The sequence below is a fragment of the Limanda limanda genome, chromosome 3 (genome assembly GCF_963576545.1).
Source record: "Limanda limanda chromosome 3, fLimLim1.1, whole genome shotgun sequence".
Taxonomy (NCBI): Eukaryota; Metazoa; Chordata; class Actinopteri; order Pleuronectiformes; family Pleuronectidae; genus Limanda; species Limanda limanda.
The window spans coordinates 3,534,180-3,556,342 of NC_083638.1; the positions used below are offsets into that span (position 1 = coordinate 3,534,180).

The 22,163-nt window shown below is 44.0% G+C and overlaps 1 protein-coding gene across 2 annotated transcripts in view; it reads left to right on the forward strand.

The window, feature by feature from the left end:
• samd4a (sterile alpha motif domain containing 4A) overlaps nt 1–22,163 on the forward strand; it is a 50,548-nt gene that overhangs the window by 18,489 nt on the left and 9,896 nt on the right. Inside the window, exons 2-9 of one of the 2 annotated variants that reach the window (XM_061068915.1) lie at nt 10,837–11,433; nt 14,467–14,736; nt 16,331–16,440; nt 17,501–17,587; nt 18,679–18,925; nt 19,012–19,097; nt 19,928–20,046; nt 20,724–20,925. In XM_061068915.1, coding sequence (XP_060924898.1) covers nt 10,837–11,433; nt 14,467–14,736; nt 16,331–16,440; nt 17,501–17,587; nt 18,679–18,925; nt 19,012–19,097; nt 19,928–20,046; nt 20,724–20,925 — 1,718 coding nt within the window. The remainder of the gene's footprint in view (nt 1–10,836; nt 11,434–14,466; nt 14,737–16,330; nt 16,441–17,500; nt 17,588–18,678; nt 18,926–19,011; nt 19,098–19,927; nt 20,047–20,723; nt 20,926–22,163) is intronic. The other variant, XM_061068916.1, reaches the window with a different exon arrangement.

Consider the following 22,163-nt stretch of genomic DNA (forward strand, 5'->3'; position numbering starts at 1 on the left):
TCCTTGTTGAACAATCTTTGGACAAAACTGTCCCTTCCAATTACCCACAGTCCAAGATCATGTGTTCAGGTGTGTTGTCTTGTCTCACTTGGGACGATAGTCACACTTGAAGATGCTCAGTTGTCAGTGGGCAGAGTGGGTCGTCCACTAATTAGAAAAGTAATTCGATCCCCGGTTCCTCCAGTCTGCATGCCGACGTGCTCTTGGGCAGGACACTGAACCCTTCGACCTCTGACGGCTGCTCCGGAAGCACGTAATTGGTGTGTGATAGAAAAAGAGCAGTGTTGCATGAAAGTGTGTGTGTGTGTGAATGGGCCAATGCAACTTGTTGGAAAAAGCTACACAATCTATTCATCAACTATTCGACTACTATTCATGGCAGCTGTAAAATGTGTCTATCTAATCCAGATTGCCTAAAAAATGCTGTTGTGTATCTGTATGATTTCAAAAAGACAAAGAAACATAATCTGTTTTTGGGGGGTTTTGTTTTTACTTTAAGGAGAAAACATCTTACTTCAGGCTCTCGGTGTTAAACAACTTCACCGATGTGCTTATTTCACAACATCCAGAATCAATATTATGACTCAGACTTTTTAAAATCTTCATTCTTACATTTCACTACAAGACGTACCAGAGTCCTGAACCAGCTGTGAATGGCACACGGTATTTGTTCTATTGTATATCCCCCCCCCTACATGAACTTTACCATGAGTCCATATGAACCATGTGTGCTGCCATGTCTTTTACATTGGAGAACAAATCCCTGCCGGCGGCGGTGTCAATGAGCTGTAAACAAAAATGTAGATCCTTCCACGGTGGAATCTGAACATCATCTCCTGCCTCCGGCTTCTCGACCCGGCAACACCCTGGCCTCCAGATATCGTCCTTCTAGTTGTGAATGTTAATCTTCTGCTGCGTTCTTCGGAAGTTGAAACTGCAGAAAATATTTGCAACCAGATTTTCTGACTGAAAATATCTCTTATCTATATCTTATGTCTAAATCAATTTAAGAAACGAGCAGACCGACAAAATAAGTAAATTTCCAATAATTCTGTCCCACACTTGATTAAGTGATTTATTTCTTAACTCAAATTTGTATTAACTCCTTCAAGCAGAATAATGAATGGGCTTATTTATGGAGCTGATCTCTATTTGTGTTATTCCGTACAGCATTTCATTGAAAGTGCCTTTCTAGATTGATTGTCCAGGTGGATTTACTTTCTCTGTATGTTTAATTTCATACAACATCTTTTTTTGATATTTATTTCACTTTATTTCTTTGCTTATACAATATTGCTATTCTTTGACTCGACACAATTACGGTCCCATTATCATTAATAGTTTAAAGTTTCTCCAAACGTCCACGAGTCCCCACAGATGGCTGGTGTTGTTGACTCTGCTGCGTTCTTCAGAAGTTGAAACTGCAGAAAATATTTGCAACCAAATTTTCTGACTGAAAATATCTAGAGAGACTTAATATGTCTGTGGAAAAAAACACACTAATACTGTCGGTATCACAGGTGTAATGTAGACAAGGACTCAGTCAGGTGACATTTAGCTTGACCAGCATCTGGTGCCAGTGTTTTGTGTAAACGACTGGAGATTGTCATATTATGGCTCATTATACAGTGTGTGGTGTTAAATAGAGCCATAGTAGAGTGGGAATAGGACTGGGGCTCGGTCTGTGTGTGTCTGTGTGTGTCTGTGTGTGTGTGTGTGTGTATGGATCCGTTAGGAATCACTGCATTTTTCAGCAGCAAGCTCTGTGGTATGCCAGCACATTCCCCACTGCTGAGCTGGAGAATCCACTCGGAAAAGCAGGAGCGGGAACTTTTCCTCTCTGCCTCCTCCCACCTCCTCCTCCTCCTCCTCCTCCTCCTCACTCCACCCATCTACTACTCTGCCTTTTCTTAACTCTGCTCTCCTCAAGTAACCTCCACTACCCCTGCTCCTTTTTTCTTCCTTCAGCAAGCTCTCTCCTAAGTCCAAACTGTTTTCAAATTCCTTCCTCACACAGTGCGGCTCTTTGTCCGAACCATGAAGTCTTGTTTTATGGAACCGTGTGAGTCTGAGCTGTGTAGCTGTTTTGTAATGAGTCGGGTTAAAAAGTCAATTTCGGGATCTTTTCATGCAGGCATCCATTCACCTTTAATCCCTTCCAATCTTCTCTTTCTCCGTCTTTCTGTTGCTAGCTCCTCTGAGTCTCCTCGGCTGCTCCTTCTTCTAGATTAACCCCCCCCCCTGCTCTGTTTATTGTCCGTCAGCTCTCCTTCGGTGGCTGTCCTCTGGTCGGTAAAGGGAACACGCCGTGTCGGACGTGGTGTTGAATCAACAACGGCTATAGCGAGTTGCCGGTGGCGGGACAAAGTGAGCCACCCTCGTGTTTGCTTTGCTAACAGGAGAAGCCCAGGACAGAGGTTTAGCCTGTGAGGTTTTTCCATTGGACTAGATTCAGTTTGTACCTATTAGCACCTCGTCTATAGCTTCATCCTAACCAAAAAGTAAACCTCAACTTCTAAACCTGGTTCATAGTTGTGTAACTTTATACGGACATTTGTTCAGGTGTGAGCTGGGTTCATATCCCTACCTTTTCACAAGGTTCTGTTTTCAGACCTGCACTGAAGTCTGGACATTTTCCTGAAATGTTCTGGAGTTGCTGAATGCGAGAATGAAAATGTTGGAGTCCAGTCGATGAGGGGATTTTTTTCCTGCCAGCCACGAGTTAAATCTTCGGAAAATATCCGAGTGAGCTCACGTGAGAACGCTGCAGGAAATTTGCAGAATAATGATGAATGAGCATGTTGATGACACTGCTAACACGTGAGCCATACGTGGAAGATGCTTATGAATACGATGAGATTCTAGATCTTTTGGCCATTAGGAAAGGCTCCGTCAATTATCCTAACAATCTCCCCTCTGATGTCTCCCTCACATGTGAAAGAGTGAATGTCTGAATACGACTTCAGTCTCTCCTGTCCTCTCACACACATACATCCCTCTCTTTAGCTGGTTTCAGACATGCAAGTACATCCTGAGATATGCATATTCTTCCAGTTTTGTCTGTATTTGAAAGGTCATAAACGAGACCCCCTAGTTTTTCCCGACATTTTCACGTGGGAATCGTTTTTTTTCCAGACATTTTACTTGGATGCTGGCAGGGACTCGGACATTTGCGCTCTACAGCCCCTTTGGAAAATTGTGGTGTGTCAATCTCAGTGTGATTGGGAGCTGCCTTGTTGTGGCTTTGTTGTGACCTAGCTATATTTAGACAGAGGAATCATGTGTCTAACAAACTGTCCCCACAAGTGTGAATGTGTGTGTGTGTGTGTGTGTGTCCAGTGGGGTGTGCTTGTGTTTGCACATAACCAATGTGTAACAAATGAGCTAAACCAATGGTATTGTTTCCACCACTGTCTCCAGCGTCACTTGTCTTGTGATCACAGAGTCGGACGTGAAGAGGACACACTGTTTCCAGCTCAGGGTCAAAGTTAGGTCCTTTCATCCTGCTCCATGTTATCAGGGGAACTCACATTACTCTGAGATGGAAGGTGATTTGTATTAATTACTTTCAGTGGTTTTTGTTTGCTCTTCTTTATCTTTTTTTAATCTTTTGGATTCAAACCTGAGAGAGGAAGCACTGAGCCACCGTTACACTCCTGATTGGAATCCGGTGCTAATCCACCTCGGTCACAATTAGTGGAGTAACATTAACTTTACAAAGAGACTTCTGTGTTTCAGTGAATTCACAAGTCCTGTGATACGAGACATCGATCTGGGGCTTAATGAAATACTTGATTATTTCTGTCATTTATCTTTTTTTGAGTCGGAACTTGAAATTGTATTATTCTTTAATTTATAATATCTATGTCTAAATCGCATTCATAAATAGAAATAAGCAACCATTCATTTATCCAAAGAATCGAACCATATGAAATGACATATCTCTATAATAATAGTTAAATCAGGCCGACAAAATAAGTAAATTTCCAATAATTCTGTCCCACACTTGATTAAGTGATTTATTCCTTAACTCAAATTTGTATTAACTCCTTCAAGCAGAATAATGAATGGGCTTATTTATAGAACTGATCTCTATTTGTGTTATTCCGTACAGCATTTCATTTAAAGTGCATTTCTAGATTGATTGTTTAGGTGGATTTACATTCTCTGTATGTTTAATTTCATACAACATCTTTTTTGATATTTATTTCACTTTATTTCTTTGCTTATACAATATTGCTATTCTTTGACTCGACACAATTACGGTCCCATTATCATTAATAGTTCTAAAATTTTCTCCAAACGTCCACGTAGTCCCCACAGATGTCTCGTGTTGTTGGCTCAGTCACGTTCCTCTGGGGTTTTCCAGGGATGTGGCCGTGTTCAGTAACATGTTCGTGCTCCAGTAAAACGTCTTATTCTGTGAAGAGAGTCTTTAACTCTCTTCCCTCAGACACCAGCGTTCCCTTGAACTGACTCGTCGACTTGTGCTTCAGCTCTACGTCAGTGTTTCCCAGAATGAGGCCGAACAACTCTGAGAACAAGAGTGAACTTGTTGCCTTCAGCTGTGTTGGTAAATAATGCTGAGCGGGATGTTTTACATTGTAGGAAAGAAGTGAGTCACACTCCTCTTTCAAAACTAAAACGACCACTTGTCTTAAATGCTGCTCACAGAATTCTCTTTTGCAGAATCGGCAGTAAGAGAAGGTGACGATCTTTTTTTACCAAACCCCAATATGAATCTAAAGCACTTTGAGCTGCACTTCTTCTATGAAAGAGGCTATTTTTAGTTTAACCTTCACATGTGAAAAGCCTGAACCAGTAATTTGTTTTTTAATGACTCAAAACGATTCATTGTTGCTCACAAAAGGTTTGTTTGATTAGCTAATTTGTTAATTGGCGAACTGTCAAATCCCTAATTGACAGTCGTGAAGTCCTTTATGTCTTTATGAGTCATTTTACACAAATCCTAAGATGTTAAACATCAATCATGGATTCGAGCACTTGATAAGGTCAGGGTATGAATCAGCCTGTTTGCCAGCTGCTTCTCCTTATGAAACATTTGCACATTAGTAAAACCTTTATCAGCCAAACCTGGATGGACAGTAGGGGTGCAACGATTAGTTGACGTCGTCGACAAAAATCATTGACCAAAATAGTCGCTGACGAATTTACTCGTCGATGATTCGTTGGTGACGTCATAGCGCGTGTTTCTCGTGCCGTGCAGCGGAACTAAACGTCGTTTTACCGGAGGTGCTGATGGAAGTACCTGAGGAGTGAGCCATCTCGCTCCCTTCCTATCTCTGAAAGTCGCGCATGTGCAATAGCGACGAAACATGGACCAATGTCGGCGTCCGCAGTCGCGCACCAGGAAGTAAAAAGTTCGGGAGAACTTTACTCTTAACATGGCCCGAGAAAAACTACCTGCAGTATCTGTACAGCGGACCTGCTCTTGAGGGCAGCAGGACACGCGCATTTGTCACGTGCGACATCGTAACGGAGACGATGCGGACTCGCCTCTGTCAGATGTTATATATACACGTATATATCTGCGCGCAGGATTCTAGATTACAAAAATATGGTTTAAACTTTTTTTTAACGAGTTTAAAAGCGAAAAGTTATCCTATTGCTTGACAAACGTCTTGTTTTAATCAAAATGATTTAGTCTGAAGAAGACTGTATTTTTGTTTGTTGATGTTTTTATTAATGTTATTTTCCCTGTCCTTTTTTGTTAACACGAAAAATGGATACTTGATTTTTAATTTATTTTTAGTACCAGCACTTGGCCTGCTCTTGGTTCACAGTAAAAAGGGAAACTTAAATTTAAATTAATTTTTTTTATTAGCACTTTGCCTGTCCTTGGTTTTAAATGGACAAAAACTTGATTTCTTTGCTTTTGTGTCAACAGTACCCTTATAAGCAGCAAAGTTTATTAAGACATTTTTTATAATGAAGTATCTATCTTTATTGCCTTTATTTTCAGTCATCACATGCCTTGACCAACCTCAAGCTAAATTTAAAAGCTGCTTGCTAAATAATAGCTATTGAGAATTTGTGTCATTCATAATCCGATTAGTCGATTAATCGTTTCAATAATCGGTGACTAATCGACTATCAGAATAGTCGTTAGTTGCAGCCCTAATGGACAGTGAATTTAATAAAGAAAGAGCTTTAAAGTGTTTTAACAGATCAGAAACTCGGTTACAGAAGAACCAGGTGGAAAAACAGCGAGGATTAGATAAATATGAACACGTATGTACTTGTATGCTGCAGATTTGACTGGGAAGTAGAAGCACCATTAAAAGGACAATATGATCCACGCTGGGGGAGTGATCGTCTGAACCTGGTGAAACGATAACTCCGTGAGAGGCCGAGTGAACTTCTCTGTGATGAGGCAGTGAGAATTTCACCGGTCGACGTCATTCCTGGGGAATTTTTGACACAGTCACTTCACAAAAATCCACGAGTGAAAAAAGACAGAAATCTGAGAGCAGAAGCTTTGTGAGCACACGAGTGCGATGAGAAGAACTCAAACTGAAACACAGGACATCTGTGCAGGAAGGTTTTTCCTGGGAGTGCCGAGACGGAGGCCACGGTTCTGAGGGAAATCTTTCCACAAACTCCCGTGTGCAGAATGAAGAAATAATGCTTTGTCAAATGAAACCACCCTCTCGAGTAAAGTCATGAAAGAAGCTCCATGCTCGGAGGAGCAGGGCCTTGCTGAAAGCGGCGCCATTGTCCCGGTGCCAGAGAGGGTGTCGGGGGGGCAGTGCCGGGGCAGGACGGCACAGGGAGTTCATCAGCAGACACTGTCCACAGCCGGGAAACGCTGTGTCAGCCCCCAACACTCGACTCTGTGTGTGTCTGAGGCTTGTGTGTGTTTGTGTTCGTCTGACTTTCTCTTTCACTGATTCGGCTCAGTGATGCTCATGTGATTCATCACTTCCCAGCATGCATCTGTCTCTCCGTCGTACATGGAGGAGCAACTGGATCACCGATCACCTCACTTTGATTTCTATTGTTTAGTCTGTTGTTGTTGTTTATGGGACTTTTTTGTCACCTAAGTTGAGTCAGATATTACAAAGGAACAAAGAGGAAAATGTCGGTATCTCATTGTGAGGAGGAACGACGACTCTGTGTTTCCAGAGCCCCCCCCCCCCCCCCACTCGGTGCTGTAACCTCAGTTTAACCGCTCCTCCTCTTTTACTCCAGTTGGATGAGGTTAGCACTTTCCCCTCGAGGCTCCGGGTGGGAGAGAGAGGAAAGAGTCTGACATGTGTGAGGGAAAACTCTCTCATCCTGTCCCCCCCCTTTTTGAATCTAATTAGATTTGTGGTATTGTGTGAATTAACGAGCAGTGAACGACCTCACTGGACGGGAATCTGCTGTATTATACTTGTAATTGTTCATTTGTTTTTACGACGGTTTCCTTGTTTATTCTCGCTGGTGTGTAATAGCTAGAGTGTCTTCCCCAGCGTTTGACCTTTGACCTGAGACGACCCTGACCCCTCTTTGAACAGTCAGAGATGCTGTGATGTTTGCGACGTGTGAACTGCTCCAAGGCCGACTTCTCGACCTTTTACCACTCAGCCCTCAAGTAACCTCCTGACCTCCATTTATTTGGTATTCTCCTGAAATATTTTCTGAAAGTATTTATTCAGAGAGGACAGACACACACACACACACACACACACACACACACACACACACACACACACACACACACACACTGTATACAATTACTCCTCAACTCTTAGTTCGAGTCGGACCAATATGGATATTTTTTGGTACCGAAACAAGGAAGTATAAATATTTGAGATACCAAATATTGAGGTTTGTTCTCCACCTCTTGTGCAACATTACAACACAGTTCATCCAAGCTTCCTTGGAATTTACCTTTTTTCGTGTTTGTACCGATGTCTATTTATATCTCAACCTGCATCTGTTTTGTCTTGAATAAGAGTTCAAGGATAGCGCTCAAGACAATAAGCTCCTTTCACGCCACAGTGAAGAGTCTCGCGTGTTGAATCCACTGATTTATATCTAATGAAAACATAGATGGTCTGTGATATGATGTGACGGCGTCAGAGCAGCTGATCTGTCGAGTCACAGGCGACATCACCAGATAATCATTTAGGGAAGTGGCCGACAGACGAGCTTCAGGAGGACGGACTGGGATCTATGTTGTATAGTAGAAGAATCCCGTTGACGTTTTGAAGAGAGAATCCGTGACAAAAGTAAAACGGTGAAGTTTAAAGTGGAGGCTGCACCACTTCTCTCTTTTCTTTTTTTTTATCTTACTCTCTGTGGTGCGTAGTAATGTTTTCCAGTCCTATGGAAATAAAAGAGTTTTAATCATGGAACAATTGTTGCTGTTCTCGGATGGACCGAAGCTTGTCTCATTCATTGGAATGAAGGATGACATCATCCCTGGAGCCGAGTGGAGTAACTCCCTGGTTCCCTCCCTCCCTCCCTCCCTCCTTCCCTCCCTCCCTCTATTTATTCTCTCCTCCTCCCTCTCAAAACCCCTTGTTTATTCCAGTCTTTCCCATGAAACTTGAAGCTGTAGGTTTTTGTGGCATATTCATTTAATAACACTCTTAAAATATTGTCTACAACTGAATGTATAAATAAATTGATCAAAACATCCATGTTATTGCTGTACATTTTCATCTGTGTTAAACTATAACTATTAAACAACTGAGTGGGTTGTCATTTATGTGTATATATATATATATATATATATATATATATTAGATTAGATTTTAGATTAGATTTCTTTATTTATCCACACAACGGGGAAATTCACTTGTTACAGCAGAAAAGAGAAAAACAGAATTTAAATAACAGTGCCGAAGCACAAATAAAAAAGAAAGATCAAAATATATACACTACTAAACTACACATAATGAGAGTACAGAAACAAAAACAAAAACATATATATATATATGTCTTTAGAGCTCATACCTCCACCAAGGCCCAACGGTCCCGTCCTATTAAACCACATTTAAATCCACTTTAGATCTGGATTTTAATTTGTGGCCACACCAAATTGCATATGCTAGATATCAATATCCAGTAATTATGTCTTCGGAAATAAGGGAAAATGTTCGTCCCAGAAGTGAATGGGTTCTGTCCTTGCCCAAGTCCCATCCTTCTGCAGATTTTCATGGAAATTTGTTGATAATTTTTTGCGTTATCCTGCCGAGACACAAAGAAACACACAAACCCACCAACAGATAGGGGTGAAAACATAACCTCCACGTTGGAGATAACTCGACGTAGGACTCACACACGTCACTGCTCTTCCTGTGAGAGGAAAGACGCAGCAAACATGTGTAAATCTGTCTCTTTCATGCTGTGAGCAGGTTTAAAGCAGATTGATTTGATCCCTCAGTCCTGGTGGTCTCTCGTGGGATGAGATGAATGTGAACCGTGCGTCTGTGGTCTTCGCTCCCTGCAGCTGTCCACTCGACGGGACAGACAGAGACGAACGTCACCGCAAAGCAGCCCGTGACGTCCGGGGGATATCTTTGGACAGAAGTGCACGCGCATGTGTTTTCCCGTTTCGCACGTTTCAGATTAACGTCAGATTCAGAGCCAAGATCCTCAGGGTCAAGAACGGCTGCAGCGGTCAAACTCGCTCACGTATCATCCACACGTCTCCCGAGCAGGAAGCGGGGGGGGGGGGGGGGGGCGGCCTGCGTCCTGTTGCATCCTGTCTTTATTTTTCGCTGCTTTCCAAAGCTATCGCCCTGACCTGTTGATATGTATAGCCCCCCCCACCCCCCCCCCGGGCTCCTAGCGGCCCACTGACTCGGACAACAATAGAGCTCCGTGACCTCTGGGTTATGTATAGAGCTGTACCACCATCAGCAGCAGCAGGCCGCGGAGGAAAGAGCTAAATCGAAGGATGACAGTGCAGTGGGCCTGACATCACTTTGGCGTCCACGTATTTTTAACTGCACATGTGTTCACTCAAGCGTCTGACCCTCTGTGGATTCGTCTTTGCCACCATCTTGAATAACGTGCAGTGGGATTACTTTTTTAGAACATTACGGAACTTAACAGTCCCGTGTAGGGATGTCACGAGAACCGATACCTTTCGATACCAACATAACAAAACGATGCCGATGCCCAAGTTTTTGAAGCACCGTAGGCACCGTCAGCTTCGATGCCAGCAGCTGTTAGCAACTTAGCATTAGCGTCGGTGCTGCGCCAGTCGACGTTTACATTCTGAAAACCAAGACGGCAACTGCGGCTGCAGCGTTCGCCCCACCTCGACTTGTTTATTAAAAAAGGCACAAAGAGTCGTGTATGGAAGTATTTTGCGTTTGACGCCGGGTTTACACCGGACACGGAAGCAACGCCGCCGCTCCGCGCTAATCCCTAGCGCGCCGGCACATGGTTGTTTACACCGGAAGCTGAAGCGGCGCATGGGAGTGGACGGGAGCCAGCTGTTATTTAAGGTTTGGTGCTGCGCTTACGAGTCGCTTCGGCGTCCGGTGTAAACCCGGCGTGAGGCAGATGTATCATTTAATGCATAACGTGCCTCACAACAAAGCGTCACTCGCATGCGACCGCAACTACCGTATAACCCTCAGTATATGCGCAGCGCAAGCACATTGAATTACCGTATATGACATTAACAACATCCAAATAATGCACTTTTTTTTTTACCGTGGTATCGAAATTGGCATCGAGAGTCGTGTTATTTTTACTGGTATTGGCACCGACTACTGAATTTTTGGTATCGTGACACCCCTAGTCCTGTGGAAATAATTTGTGTTGGTTTTGTGGTTTGACATGTCCCCTGTGTCTTGCTCCCTCTGACAGGCGTGATCAGCCAGTGGCAAGGCGAGCCCAAGGAGCGCGTCATCTCGCTGGTCCTCACCCATCTCCCGCTGCTCAAACCTGGCAACGTGGAGGCTAAGGGCGAGTACATGCGCCTGCTGCCTCGCATCCTGGCCCACACCATCGAGCACGGCCACCACCTGGAGGAGTCTCGCCAGCTCCTGTCCTACGCCCTCATCCATCCCGCCACCTCCCTGGAGGACCGCGCCGCCCTGGCGCTCTGGCTCAACCACCTGGAGGAAAGGGCCGCCGCCCGGGGAGACTCCCTGGAGAGGCCTCCTCCGTCTGGGTCGCACCACCTCCACCATCACCAGTCCACGCCACCCTCCACCCTCACCTCGTCGGGATCCTCCTCCTCCTCCACTAACACCTCGTCATCGAGCAACCTGTACTCGCTGCACCTGCACCAGCGCTACGGCTCGGACGACCGGCTCAACGGCTGGCAGAGCTCCAGGGACTCGGGCCTGGGAGGAGGGTGGCAGCAGCCGGGCTGTGAGAACGGGCATCTGCTTCTTTACCCATCGTCCTCCGTGCCGACCACCATAAACACAGTTGGAACCAGTGGAGGTGGAAACACCAGTAAGTGAAATCCCATCTATCCCCTGTCTCTTGTGTTTCGTGCTGTGAGATTCCACAGGATCAGCAGTGGGCACACAGTCCAGCACCAGATAGTCTACTGAATAGAATAATGTTAATAGTGTTTGTCAAATCACTGCAGTGACCTTTACACAGTCTATTGCGGTGCCCTTTTTTTATTAGAAAGCATCAGCATCTATGACTCTGGGCCATCACAGCATTTTATTACTTATTCTTCTTATTATGGCCTTATTATAGCTAAACAATAAACGTGTCTCCCTAACCTGTACGTCAGGGGTCTAGTGGATAGGAGGGTTGACCCTGATGACACTAGACTGTGATTGACTTCCTGTGCACCACTCAGGTCCCTGTAGAATTATAGATTATAGAATTATAGATTCTCCAAACATTCCTCCTCTGACAGACAAGGTGTAATTCTCCTGTAAATCAATCTCTACTGTTCTACACTCATTCAGTTCTGAACTCGAAGACGGGATAGATCTTCCAAAATTGTTTGTTTTAAACTGACCAAGTTTATCCAAATCAAAAATGAAATACAAATGCCTCACTGCACATCAAGCAGAGCCAGAAAGAGGCCGATTTCAACACTAATATTAGGGTGTAAAAAGACATGTATATACATATAGAAGATATATTAAAAACCACAATTATCTCTAAGATGTTATCAAACCTGATAAATAATAACTGTAAATAAAAGGAGCACACAAATACAACCAAACATATACGTCTTGAATTAGCAAAATAAAAATGGGCACATCTTTGCTGCACGGGTTATTCTTTAAAATAAAGGGTTTTCATTTAATTTCATTACAAAATGTTTATTTATTTATTTATATGTTTATTTTAATAAGCCGATTATTAATCGGTTGGGGTCAAACTTTACGTTTGTTTTCTGTCTATTTTCATTCCATCATCTTCGGTTCACACTGGACTGGAATGCTGCAGTGAAAATCGTAGAAATTGGACGATTGATTAAATGCTCATGTTAATATTATGATTCCATAAAGACACAACGTAGGCTCCACACTCACCGAGCACAGTTAACACACCCTGAGTCCACTGAACAGCCTCCTCAGGCCGGGTGAGGTGGGAGGAAACGCACGGCGAGGGCGGGGCCGTCCAAATTGAACATAACTATGGTCAGAGCAGGATATTTCCAGACAAGAATGCAAGGGCTCTGTGTGTTTTTTTTTTTTTTCTTTCTGCGAAATGAAAGAAACAGCTGAGGGTTTATAAATAAAGACTCATTTCAAGCCCTGCTCTCCGCTCCGAGAAAGATCCTCTTGTAGTTTTGACTGCAAGCAGCTTCACTGCCGCACGAAAAAACACCCCGGATTTCACAACCGATAAACTAGAGTTACCCCCCCCCCCCCCCACCCCCGGGCTGGCTGACCCGGTGAGCAGAAGCTTCTCTTCACTAATGCAAGTGGTTAATAAACACAAAGCAAGCCGGGAGCGATGTGTGGAGGTTTACTGGTCGGCGAAAGTCAGAGGAAGATGATCAAGTATGTTTGTTTTAATTCCCGAGCCACCAATTCGTCCGGTGTCATGATGATGATGATGATGAAGATGATGGTTGCAGGAGTATAACTGTCCCACCACCACATCAACCTGTTGTTCCACCGATAGAACATCCGGACCACCTCCCTCGGTCCAAGCCGCAGCGGGACATACCACCCATCCTTTCCCTTGTAAGGCAGCCTTTGTGGGAGACTGTATTTAGGGAAAATGGCTAATATTTAGGGACTGGAACTTGTAATGCTAGCTGGGCACCTATTTTAAACGGGGCCCATGAAGTCCTATACATAGCGCCAACAGTAAGAGGACCACATATAGGAGGAGAGAGACCGGAGTGTCGGCGGCAGCTCGGCCCGGCAGCGCGGCGACACAAAAAGCTCTGTGGCTTTTCATTCTGTTTACCTCCTTCCGTCGGGAAACGCTGTGATGCTAGAGCCGCTTTCACTGGGTTCAAGTCATTGGGACATGATGAGTATTACCAGTGACTTTGCTTTGGCCCCCATTAGGAAACCATTTCAAATCAATCCTGAGCAGCACTGATTCTGATGGTAATGGAGAAACTAAGAAGAAACGTTTATCACACAGATTTCCTAGCAGTGGATTTATTCCTTTGCTTAAGTACAAAGCCGTGGGTGAGAGTTCTACTTTATCCCCGGAGGTGTTGTTTGGTATTTAGCTTTCGAGGATGAGTATTTCCATCTTGTGTATTTTCCTGTTTTGCAAACGCGGCCTCCCTCCGTTACAGCTCGCAAACAAACACGGCGTCACTATTTCACATCTGTGATACTCGAGCTCTGGAGATCTAAAGTTAGCCAGGGGATGAAGGAAAACGCAGAAAGCTCTAGAGAAGCACTGACTGACTGACGCGTGGACGTAGAAGAAGATGAGTGTAAACCAAAACGTATCTTCGTCACGTTAATTTTAAATCAACATTTAAAAAGGCAACCAGGGATTTATTTACTCGTCATGCTCGACATGTCGGTGTCGGATGAGCTAGTTCGCGGTTATAACTGACGAGGAGAACATTTAAACTAATTGGCACAAAACATTTAATGCTTCACTCTATAAAATAGGTGAGTAATTAATCTTCCTCCATGTCAGACTCTGATTAAATATATGTTTTAGATATGTGCTTTTAGACTTTTAACACGTACTGTGAAATATACCAAATGTGCATCTTATTTGGTTTATTATTTTATATTTTTTACAATAAATGGTGCTAAAACATTTGACAGATTGTACTGTTCAGTATGTGAGGTGAGGGCCAGGCAGATCAGATCATTACCATCAGTTAATAATGTGGTACTTTCATTTATAGTCGTCCAGTATTTGAATGTATGCCGATGTACCGTTGAGGAAAGAGAAAGGCTTTGATCTCTACCTCTAAGTGTTGATGCTGTCATTTGAAATAATGTGTTTTTCAGCCACATGATTCCTACAGTCTTCGCCGCGCTCTGTATCCGCCCGAACCTGACTCATATCGCCGTGTTCTTACAGTCCTGACGAGCGGAGGCGGCAGTCAGCAGCACAGTCCCCTGAAGCGCTCCGTGTCCCTCACGCCTCCCATGAGCGGCGCCGGCAGCCAGCCCCTGGGCCACGGCTGGCTCTCCCAGGAGGACCTGCGGAGCGCCAGGGGTCCGGCCCCGGACCACGCCCCCCTCTCGCCCCAGAGCAGCATCGCCTCCTCGGGGAGTGGAGGCAGCGAGCACCCGGACGAGGCCGCTCTGCATCGCGGCTGCTTCCACGACGACGGCAGTGGCATGAGGGGTGAGTACGATGTGGAGCCCGGTGGGATCTAATGTTGCTTTTCATGTGAATAATAAAAAAGCATAACTGTACCCGAGTGTGGCTCACGCAGCGTGACAACTGAGATGCATCGCAGAGGAGATGGAACACTCGTGAAAGTCCTGGCTGCTGGAAGACGGACACAGAATTGAAATGAGGACACACAGCGGCTTTCATAAGACGTCTATTTAGGTCAATTGTGCAAATGATGTTGTATTTTAAGGCCAGGGGGAAGATGAAGGCAAAGAGTCCAGGTCCTGTTTTTAATTTTTACTGTATTCAGCAGTTTTTAATCAGTGTTTTAAGTTTTCAACACTGCAAACTGTGGTAAGATTCATGAGGAGCAGTTAACTCACTGTAGTGACCAGTCGTCCCCATTGGACCTGAGGGACGGAAGAGACTAGTTCCCTGGAGAATCCTACACGTCCGCCTGCCTCTTACTAGTTTTCAGTCGGAGGCTTTAAGTCGTTGATCCAGTCGGAGCGGTTTGTCAGAGACCCGCCCCTCTGACCTCGCTGACCTCACTGACCCCGCTGACCTCTCTGAGGCTATCACACAGGAGCTCAAACCATTATGTACTTCCTGTCTTTGAAGTGTCACGTCGTCATCCAGACAAACAGGAAAGCAAAAAGCAACATTTCTCACCGAAATATCCCCGAGAGGTGAAGCTGTCGTTCATCTTTTTAACTTCAGAGGAGAATGCTAACACCATTTTTTTCAATTGTTTGTCAGAGAGAACCTGGACTGGGTGTGAAGTCTCTGGTGCTGGAATAAGATCCTACGTGAATGTATCTGGCACAAATTAATTTTTATTTCATCGCAAAGCTGATTCCCATATGTTTGTGTGTCTTACATCTGTTGGCTGTGTATTAATGTTGTTTTTGTTGTGTTCTCTCCCTGCTTGTATTTATATATGAAACTATCTTTCACTGCCTTATCATTGATCTTGACCAGAACTCCCTGGCAGAAGAAATACTGTATCTCAATGGGACCTTTCTGGTTGAATAAAGGATAAATACATAAAGAAAACTGTCTCATCGTGATCATGAAGTCTAGAGTTCTGCTTGTGTTATTACTTTCCTCTGGAGTTTCCTCTCAGCCATTCTGAAAGTGTGTCACAGGGAGTGAGTCCTCACAAACCAACTCATAACAAACTAAATATAAACACAATAGATTCAGAGTGTGTATTTGTTCTGTGTGCTGGTAACAAATGACTCAAACAGAGATTCACTTTAAACCGAAACATTATCACAACATTGCAAAATGTAAATTATTGGTTTGAAGCTCTTTTGAAAGATTATTGATACGTGCAAACTCCATATTCTCTTGTGCATGAGATTTATTTGAGTTAGTAGATTACTTTTTTATTTCCCTGTGTGTTATATATTTGTATTGAGGACATAGATGAACACTGTGGGTGGAACACTGCCCGCGCAGTGCTTACCCAAGAACTGAAGCATTTTTCAATGTTGTTTTGATATTAAATTCAATTGTGAAAAATGTAAACAATCTAACGTACTTGTGTTTGTGTTTTTGTGTGTGTCTGTTTGTGTGCGTCCTTTTGTTGTCTGCCCAGACGTTCCCTCGTGGCTGAAGAGTCTCCGTCTCCACAAATACGCCGCGCTCTTTTCCACGATGACCTACGACGAGATGATGTCGCTGACCGAAGAGCAGCTGGAGGCGCAGGTTCGTGAACACACAAACGCACAAGCTAACAAACGCACTTTATTGTGTGTTGTCTGGAAGAAGCGCATTACAACAGGACCTAGTTGTTGCGTTACACTTTCTATTCTGTTTGCTGTGTGAAGTGACTCAAACGATTCAGTCAACATTATCAAAAGCAAATAAACCTTAGACTTATGCACCAACTCAGAAAATTGCATTTATGATTTAATATTTCATCTATGGCGTTATTCTCAAAAGGGATTCAAACTAATCAAAGTAATTATGTGACTAGGTTTCAAGTTAAAAAGTTAATAAATACATGTCATATGAAGATGCTTGTGAGTCTATTCTGAAACAGAGGATACAGCTAAATTTAACACAGCTCAGCGGGAAGTTGTGTACTTCCTGCAGGTGCTGCTTAACTTTTCTGTGTCGGACTCCAACGCAACACAATCACACTAAGACACGACAAAGACCTTTCCTGCGTGACAAAGAATTCAGTATTCTGCTGCTGGTTCGATCTGCAAGTGTCTGGATTGTCACCATCAGCTCTTCATGGGACATGTGAGAAGTCGCACTAGAATAAACTAAACTGTATTTGCCGGGGATCGGTTTCCGCTCGTTCTGTCGTCACAACCACACACAAGTTGTTTCTCTCCTCACTTCACTGAAATCCAAAACATCTGCTTCTCTTCATTTAATCTATCAAACATTTGTACAGCACCGTTCAGACCTGTCGTTCAAAGTGCTTCACACTGATGAGAGAGAAATGAGACAAAATAAAAAACATGCTGACAATGAAATACCTGGATTTTAAAAGCTAGAATAACGATTTACAAAAGGATAAAATAAACTAAAAGAAAAGATTTAATAAAAAGGGGATAAAAACAAATAATAGAAATGATATTAAAAAAGACAAAAAAATCGAATAAAATGTACAAAACAGAGGCAGAAATGAATATATGAAGTCATATCTGTAAACCACACTCTAAAGCCAGGCGGATAGGTTTACATTAAAGTCTCTTTCAGATTCGGTATTTAACCGAAGGGATGTTTGACTCGAACCTCTTTCCTCCAACAGAAAGTCACGAAAGGAGCCAGACACAAGATTGTCATCAGCATCCAGAAGCTTAAAGAGCGACAGAACCTCCTGCGCAGCCTGGAGAAGGTCAGTGACCCGACATCACGAATTTACTTGTCCTACCTGGAATTAAACGAGTGTGGAAGTCGTCTTGTGGTTATCGTTGTCGGTGATTGGGCGTTTTCCGAACCTGGGCGAGCACCGCAGGACACCGCCTCTCTCTCTCTCAGTTGGTGTTGTGTACTTGAGATGGCGGCTGAGAGAACACCTAATCCAGGAAGGAGATTCTTTAGGCTCTGGATTTAAACCCATCCGCCCACGACCCCCTGCATTCAGCCGCCGAGGCAAGACAATGGCGCTCAAGGGCAAAACCACAGGAGGGACTTGGTGGGCCGGCTAAATTCAGGCTTAACCTTTTCACCGACGCTTCATTTTTAAATTTGTTATGGCGTCATTTGTAGAGCTCGGGGAAACACGACACCTGTGGTTTGGTATTTTGGGTTTACAGCGACTCGTGTGTAGCGCTGGTCTGTGTCGGGCGGGAGTCACGGTGATACGGTTTAATGCAAGTGGGAAACTACACGTATGTATTCCTGGTTTTACTTTATTCTCGCCTCCATCACGTGGACAGAGATCTGGTCGCCATTAATATCTGACATGTGGGTCAGAATTAACAGTTCCTCTTCCATAGATTCATATAAAGGGACAACGGTTGTTGATACAAATAATCCCAAAGCTCAGTAGTTGTTAAAATGTCAAGTTTCAATCAATCAAGTTTTATTTGTATAGCCCACATTCACAAATAACAATTCGTCTCATGGGGCTTTAACATTGTGTGACATCCTCTGTCCTTAACCCTCAACAAGAGTCAGGAAAAACTACTAAAAACCCTTTTCACAGGTAAAAATATGTAGAAACCTCAGAGAGAGCCACATGTGAGGGATCCCTCTCTCAGGACGGACAGAAGTGCAATAGATGTCAGGTGTAAGAAAACATCATCAGGATTTTTAGCAGCATCCATTAGGCTAAACATTTTTCAATACTATGTGTCAGGCAGTCCCGCTGCAATCACAGTCTCTGGCCAGCAGCAAGACCACGATCCAGCATCAGGATGAGATCCACTATAAAATGTCCTCATCTACTTCTTCTCCCTCTCTTTTCATCTCGTTTGCCCGCAGGACGTGTTGGAGGGCAGCAACCTGCGCGCCCCGCTGCAGGAGCTGCACCAGATGATCATGACGCCCATCAAGGCGTTCAGCGGCGCCGAGGAGGCGTCGCTGCAGCGCCTCCTCCTGAGTCCCGAGGGCAAGAGCGCCGCGCCCGGCTCCCACCTCACAGGGGGGGGCAGCGGCGAGGCCGAGTCGGGGACCAGCGTCATCGCGGAGGGGGATTTACCCGGCCAGTTCACACGCGTCATGGGCAAAGGTATCGCATCGGCCTCTCGGCACGGGATCGTTTTCATGGACTGAGGAACGTTTCTTTTTATTAAAGTTAATTTCTTCTGTTTCCAGTTTGTACCCAGCTGCTGGTGTCGAGGTCGGACGAGGACAACATCAGCTCCTACCTGCAGCTCATTGACAAGTGCCTTCTCCACGAGGTACACACATGAATAAAGCATGCTGTAAAAACAACACCATGGCTGTCAATATGCTGCAGATTAAAATCATCTTTTAATGTTTCACTTTAACCCAATGTGGGGAAAGATAAGTGTTACAGATTCTGTTAAATCTTAAAAAGTCTAAAACAAGTCTCAAATTTAATAATCAGAATTATAGACCTTCCAAAGTCTTAAAAATATTAAAATATTATGTACTTAAATATGTTTGTTCTTAATCATGTTAATGATACAAGCTGTCCCTGGATCTTTGCTAAATAACAAAATAAGATTGAGGATTATTTTCTACTTCTAGCCGGTTGATTGTGGGGAAGTGTAAATGATTCTAGTACTGATATTCCTTCATTACTGTCATACTTGATATACATATTTGATTTTTATTTGTTATGGTCTTTAAAACATCTGAAATTGAACTTTTAGAAACCTCCAAAAACCCCAAAAGTTGGTCAATAATGTCCCTTTATATTGTTATTATTGGTTTCATGAATAAATGGAAAAATGGAAAAGAGCTTCGAGGATAAATTCTGTGAATTATAATTATTTTAACTTCTATTCAACTACTGTTCTGAGATTTAATGTCAGCACAGATTGTAACAGTATATTCAGTGATACAATCTGTGAATATCTGTGAGTGAGATAAATATCAGCATCATTACGCTGCTTTATTAATGAGCAGTAACATGCTTTAGATTAGTTTCTTGTGTGAATCAGAGTTTCAGTCGAGTGTGCCCTTCGTTCTGAAAACCCTGAGACTCACCGTCCATCGGTCACGCTTCATTTCCTCCCTCTTCCCTCCGTCCCCTCTCTGTCAGTCCTTCACCGAGACGCAGAAGAAGAGGCTGTTGTCATGGAAACAACAGGTGCAGAGGCTGTTCCGGTCCATTCCCAGGAAAACCCTCCTCGACATAGCAGGGTACCGACCGCAGAGAAGGTACAGACCCACACAGACAGCACTCGTATACCTGAATTGACCTGTTCTGTTGTCTGTGATTGAAAAAAATGGAAATTAAAAACTGAACTTAAATAAAACAACCAGGTTTTAAGATGCTAACGAGGATCGATGTGGAACTTCTTACTCACAGAGCTGAAAATAGATCGTGCCTGAGATTGTGTTTAACTCAAGGAATCGTTTTTTAAAAGAGGGATCAGTAATCAGTTAGATCATCTGGTGCTTTTATTTTATCATCACATATAAATGTAGTCTGTTCTGTATGTATAATGTTAAGTTATAATATATATATGTTTTTAAAAAGCCTGTAGTTTGGACCAGTATTTAAAAGACGTTACTGTGAACTTTCTTCTGTACAAATACAAACAACTGCAAAGGGAATGCATATGTTACATACACAGAACATATTATCATGAATAACGTGGTTTTGTAGGATTTATTCAGTAGTTTTCAGACAAACTCTTTCCTGTGGTTAGTTTTTTTTGCCCTGATATGAATAATAAGAATAAACAAGCCGCTCTCATAGCAGCAAAAATGATCTAAAAACACTATGATATATTGTGCCTCTGTCATGTCCGTGGGCATGAGAAGTGTTGTTGGTTCGAATCCCTGGACGATCGCAGTAATCAACCTCCTTCTGCCCTTTTCTTCTGCTGCAGCCGTTTCGGTCAGTCCAACTCTCTCCCCACCGCTGGCTGTGTCGGGGGCAGCGTGTCGGTCAGGAGGAGCCTTCGCCAGTTCCAGATGCCCTCCAGGAGTTTGCCGGGTGCCAGGCTGGGCCTGCTGGGAAGCGGAGGCCTGCTGGGACCCACACCACGCAGCGCCAGCAGCACGCCGACCGGCCCCAAGCAGGGGAGACAGGTGAGTCCGAGCAGCGGGACGAGAGCAAACACACACAGGGAGAACAGGGAAGTCTGAACCGAGCTGCGCTGTTGACGTTCGTTCTGGTTACTTTCGGTTTCACGTCGTAATTTAGGGAACTAAAGAAGTTCATAAAGCTGTTTTACAGACATGAGAATTGCCCACAGAGTTTAACAGGAGTTTTCCTTTCACACTTGCACAACACAGCGGAGGTTTCTTTGCACAGAAGCAAACAAATCCTCATTAGTCAGAGGTGGAGCAGCAGGCGGAGACAGGAAGTGACGTATTAACACCGCTGCAGAGAGCAATTGATTTTCTTTACATTCCACAGACACCGGTGTCGGCTCTTATCACCACAGACCTGACATCTTTGTGTTTTCTACGTGTTACACAACAGCTTCTCTCCAGGAGATATTTGCCTTCTTTTTATTGTTTCTCAGAACTGTTTATCTAGTTTCTCATGAGTTGATTCACAGTTAATTTTGTAACCTAATAGAAACTGCTCAAGACAAATCAATCAATCAATTAACTAGAGGACCAAACCCTTCAAATATGTGTTGTATGGGTCAGAAGACTTGTCGTCCAGGACAGGAAACCCAGAGCTGAATTCATGGTGATATCATTTGTCGGTCGGGACTGAAACGCTGATTTTTGGAAATGTGTGTAAATAAAACATTCCAGGATGTTGACAATAACCTGGGCAGCAGAATTCCTTCTCCAGCACGTACACTTCCTGAAATAGGCTTTTCGTTCCATTGCAAAAACATGTGGGGTGAGGAGCAGCAGCAGCAGCGGTGGTGGTGCTGGTGTTTGGTGTTTGGTGGATGGAACTCGTCGGCAGGTCACCCCACATACCAGAGGCCCTGCGTCAGTGCACTGAAACAGGAGGAGCTGTGGAGCCGTTTCAGGCCCATCCTGGCGCTGACCCAGTTCATAGTCAACCTCTCTCCCTCTCTCTCTCTCTCTCTCTCTCTCTCTTTCTCTCTCCCTCTCTATCTTTCTCATCATTTACAATGGGAGGAAATACCTCAGTCCCTGCTCACCAGGCTGGACCTTCTTGTGCGGGACTGGAGTGTGGATGTGTAGTGAGGGAGGGAAATGTGTGAGTCATAGTTTGGGAGAGGTGGTGTTGGATGAGGAGGGACCATGAGAGAGAGAGAGAGAGAGCGAGAGAGAGAGTTCAGATGTGAATGTATGAGAGAGAGAGAGAGAGAGAGAGAGCCAGTCAGAGGCAGTGA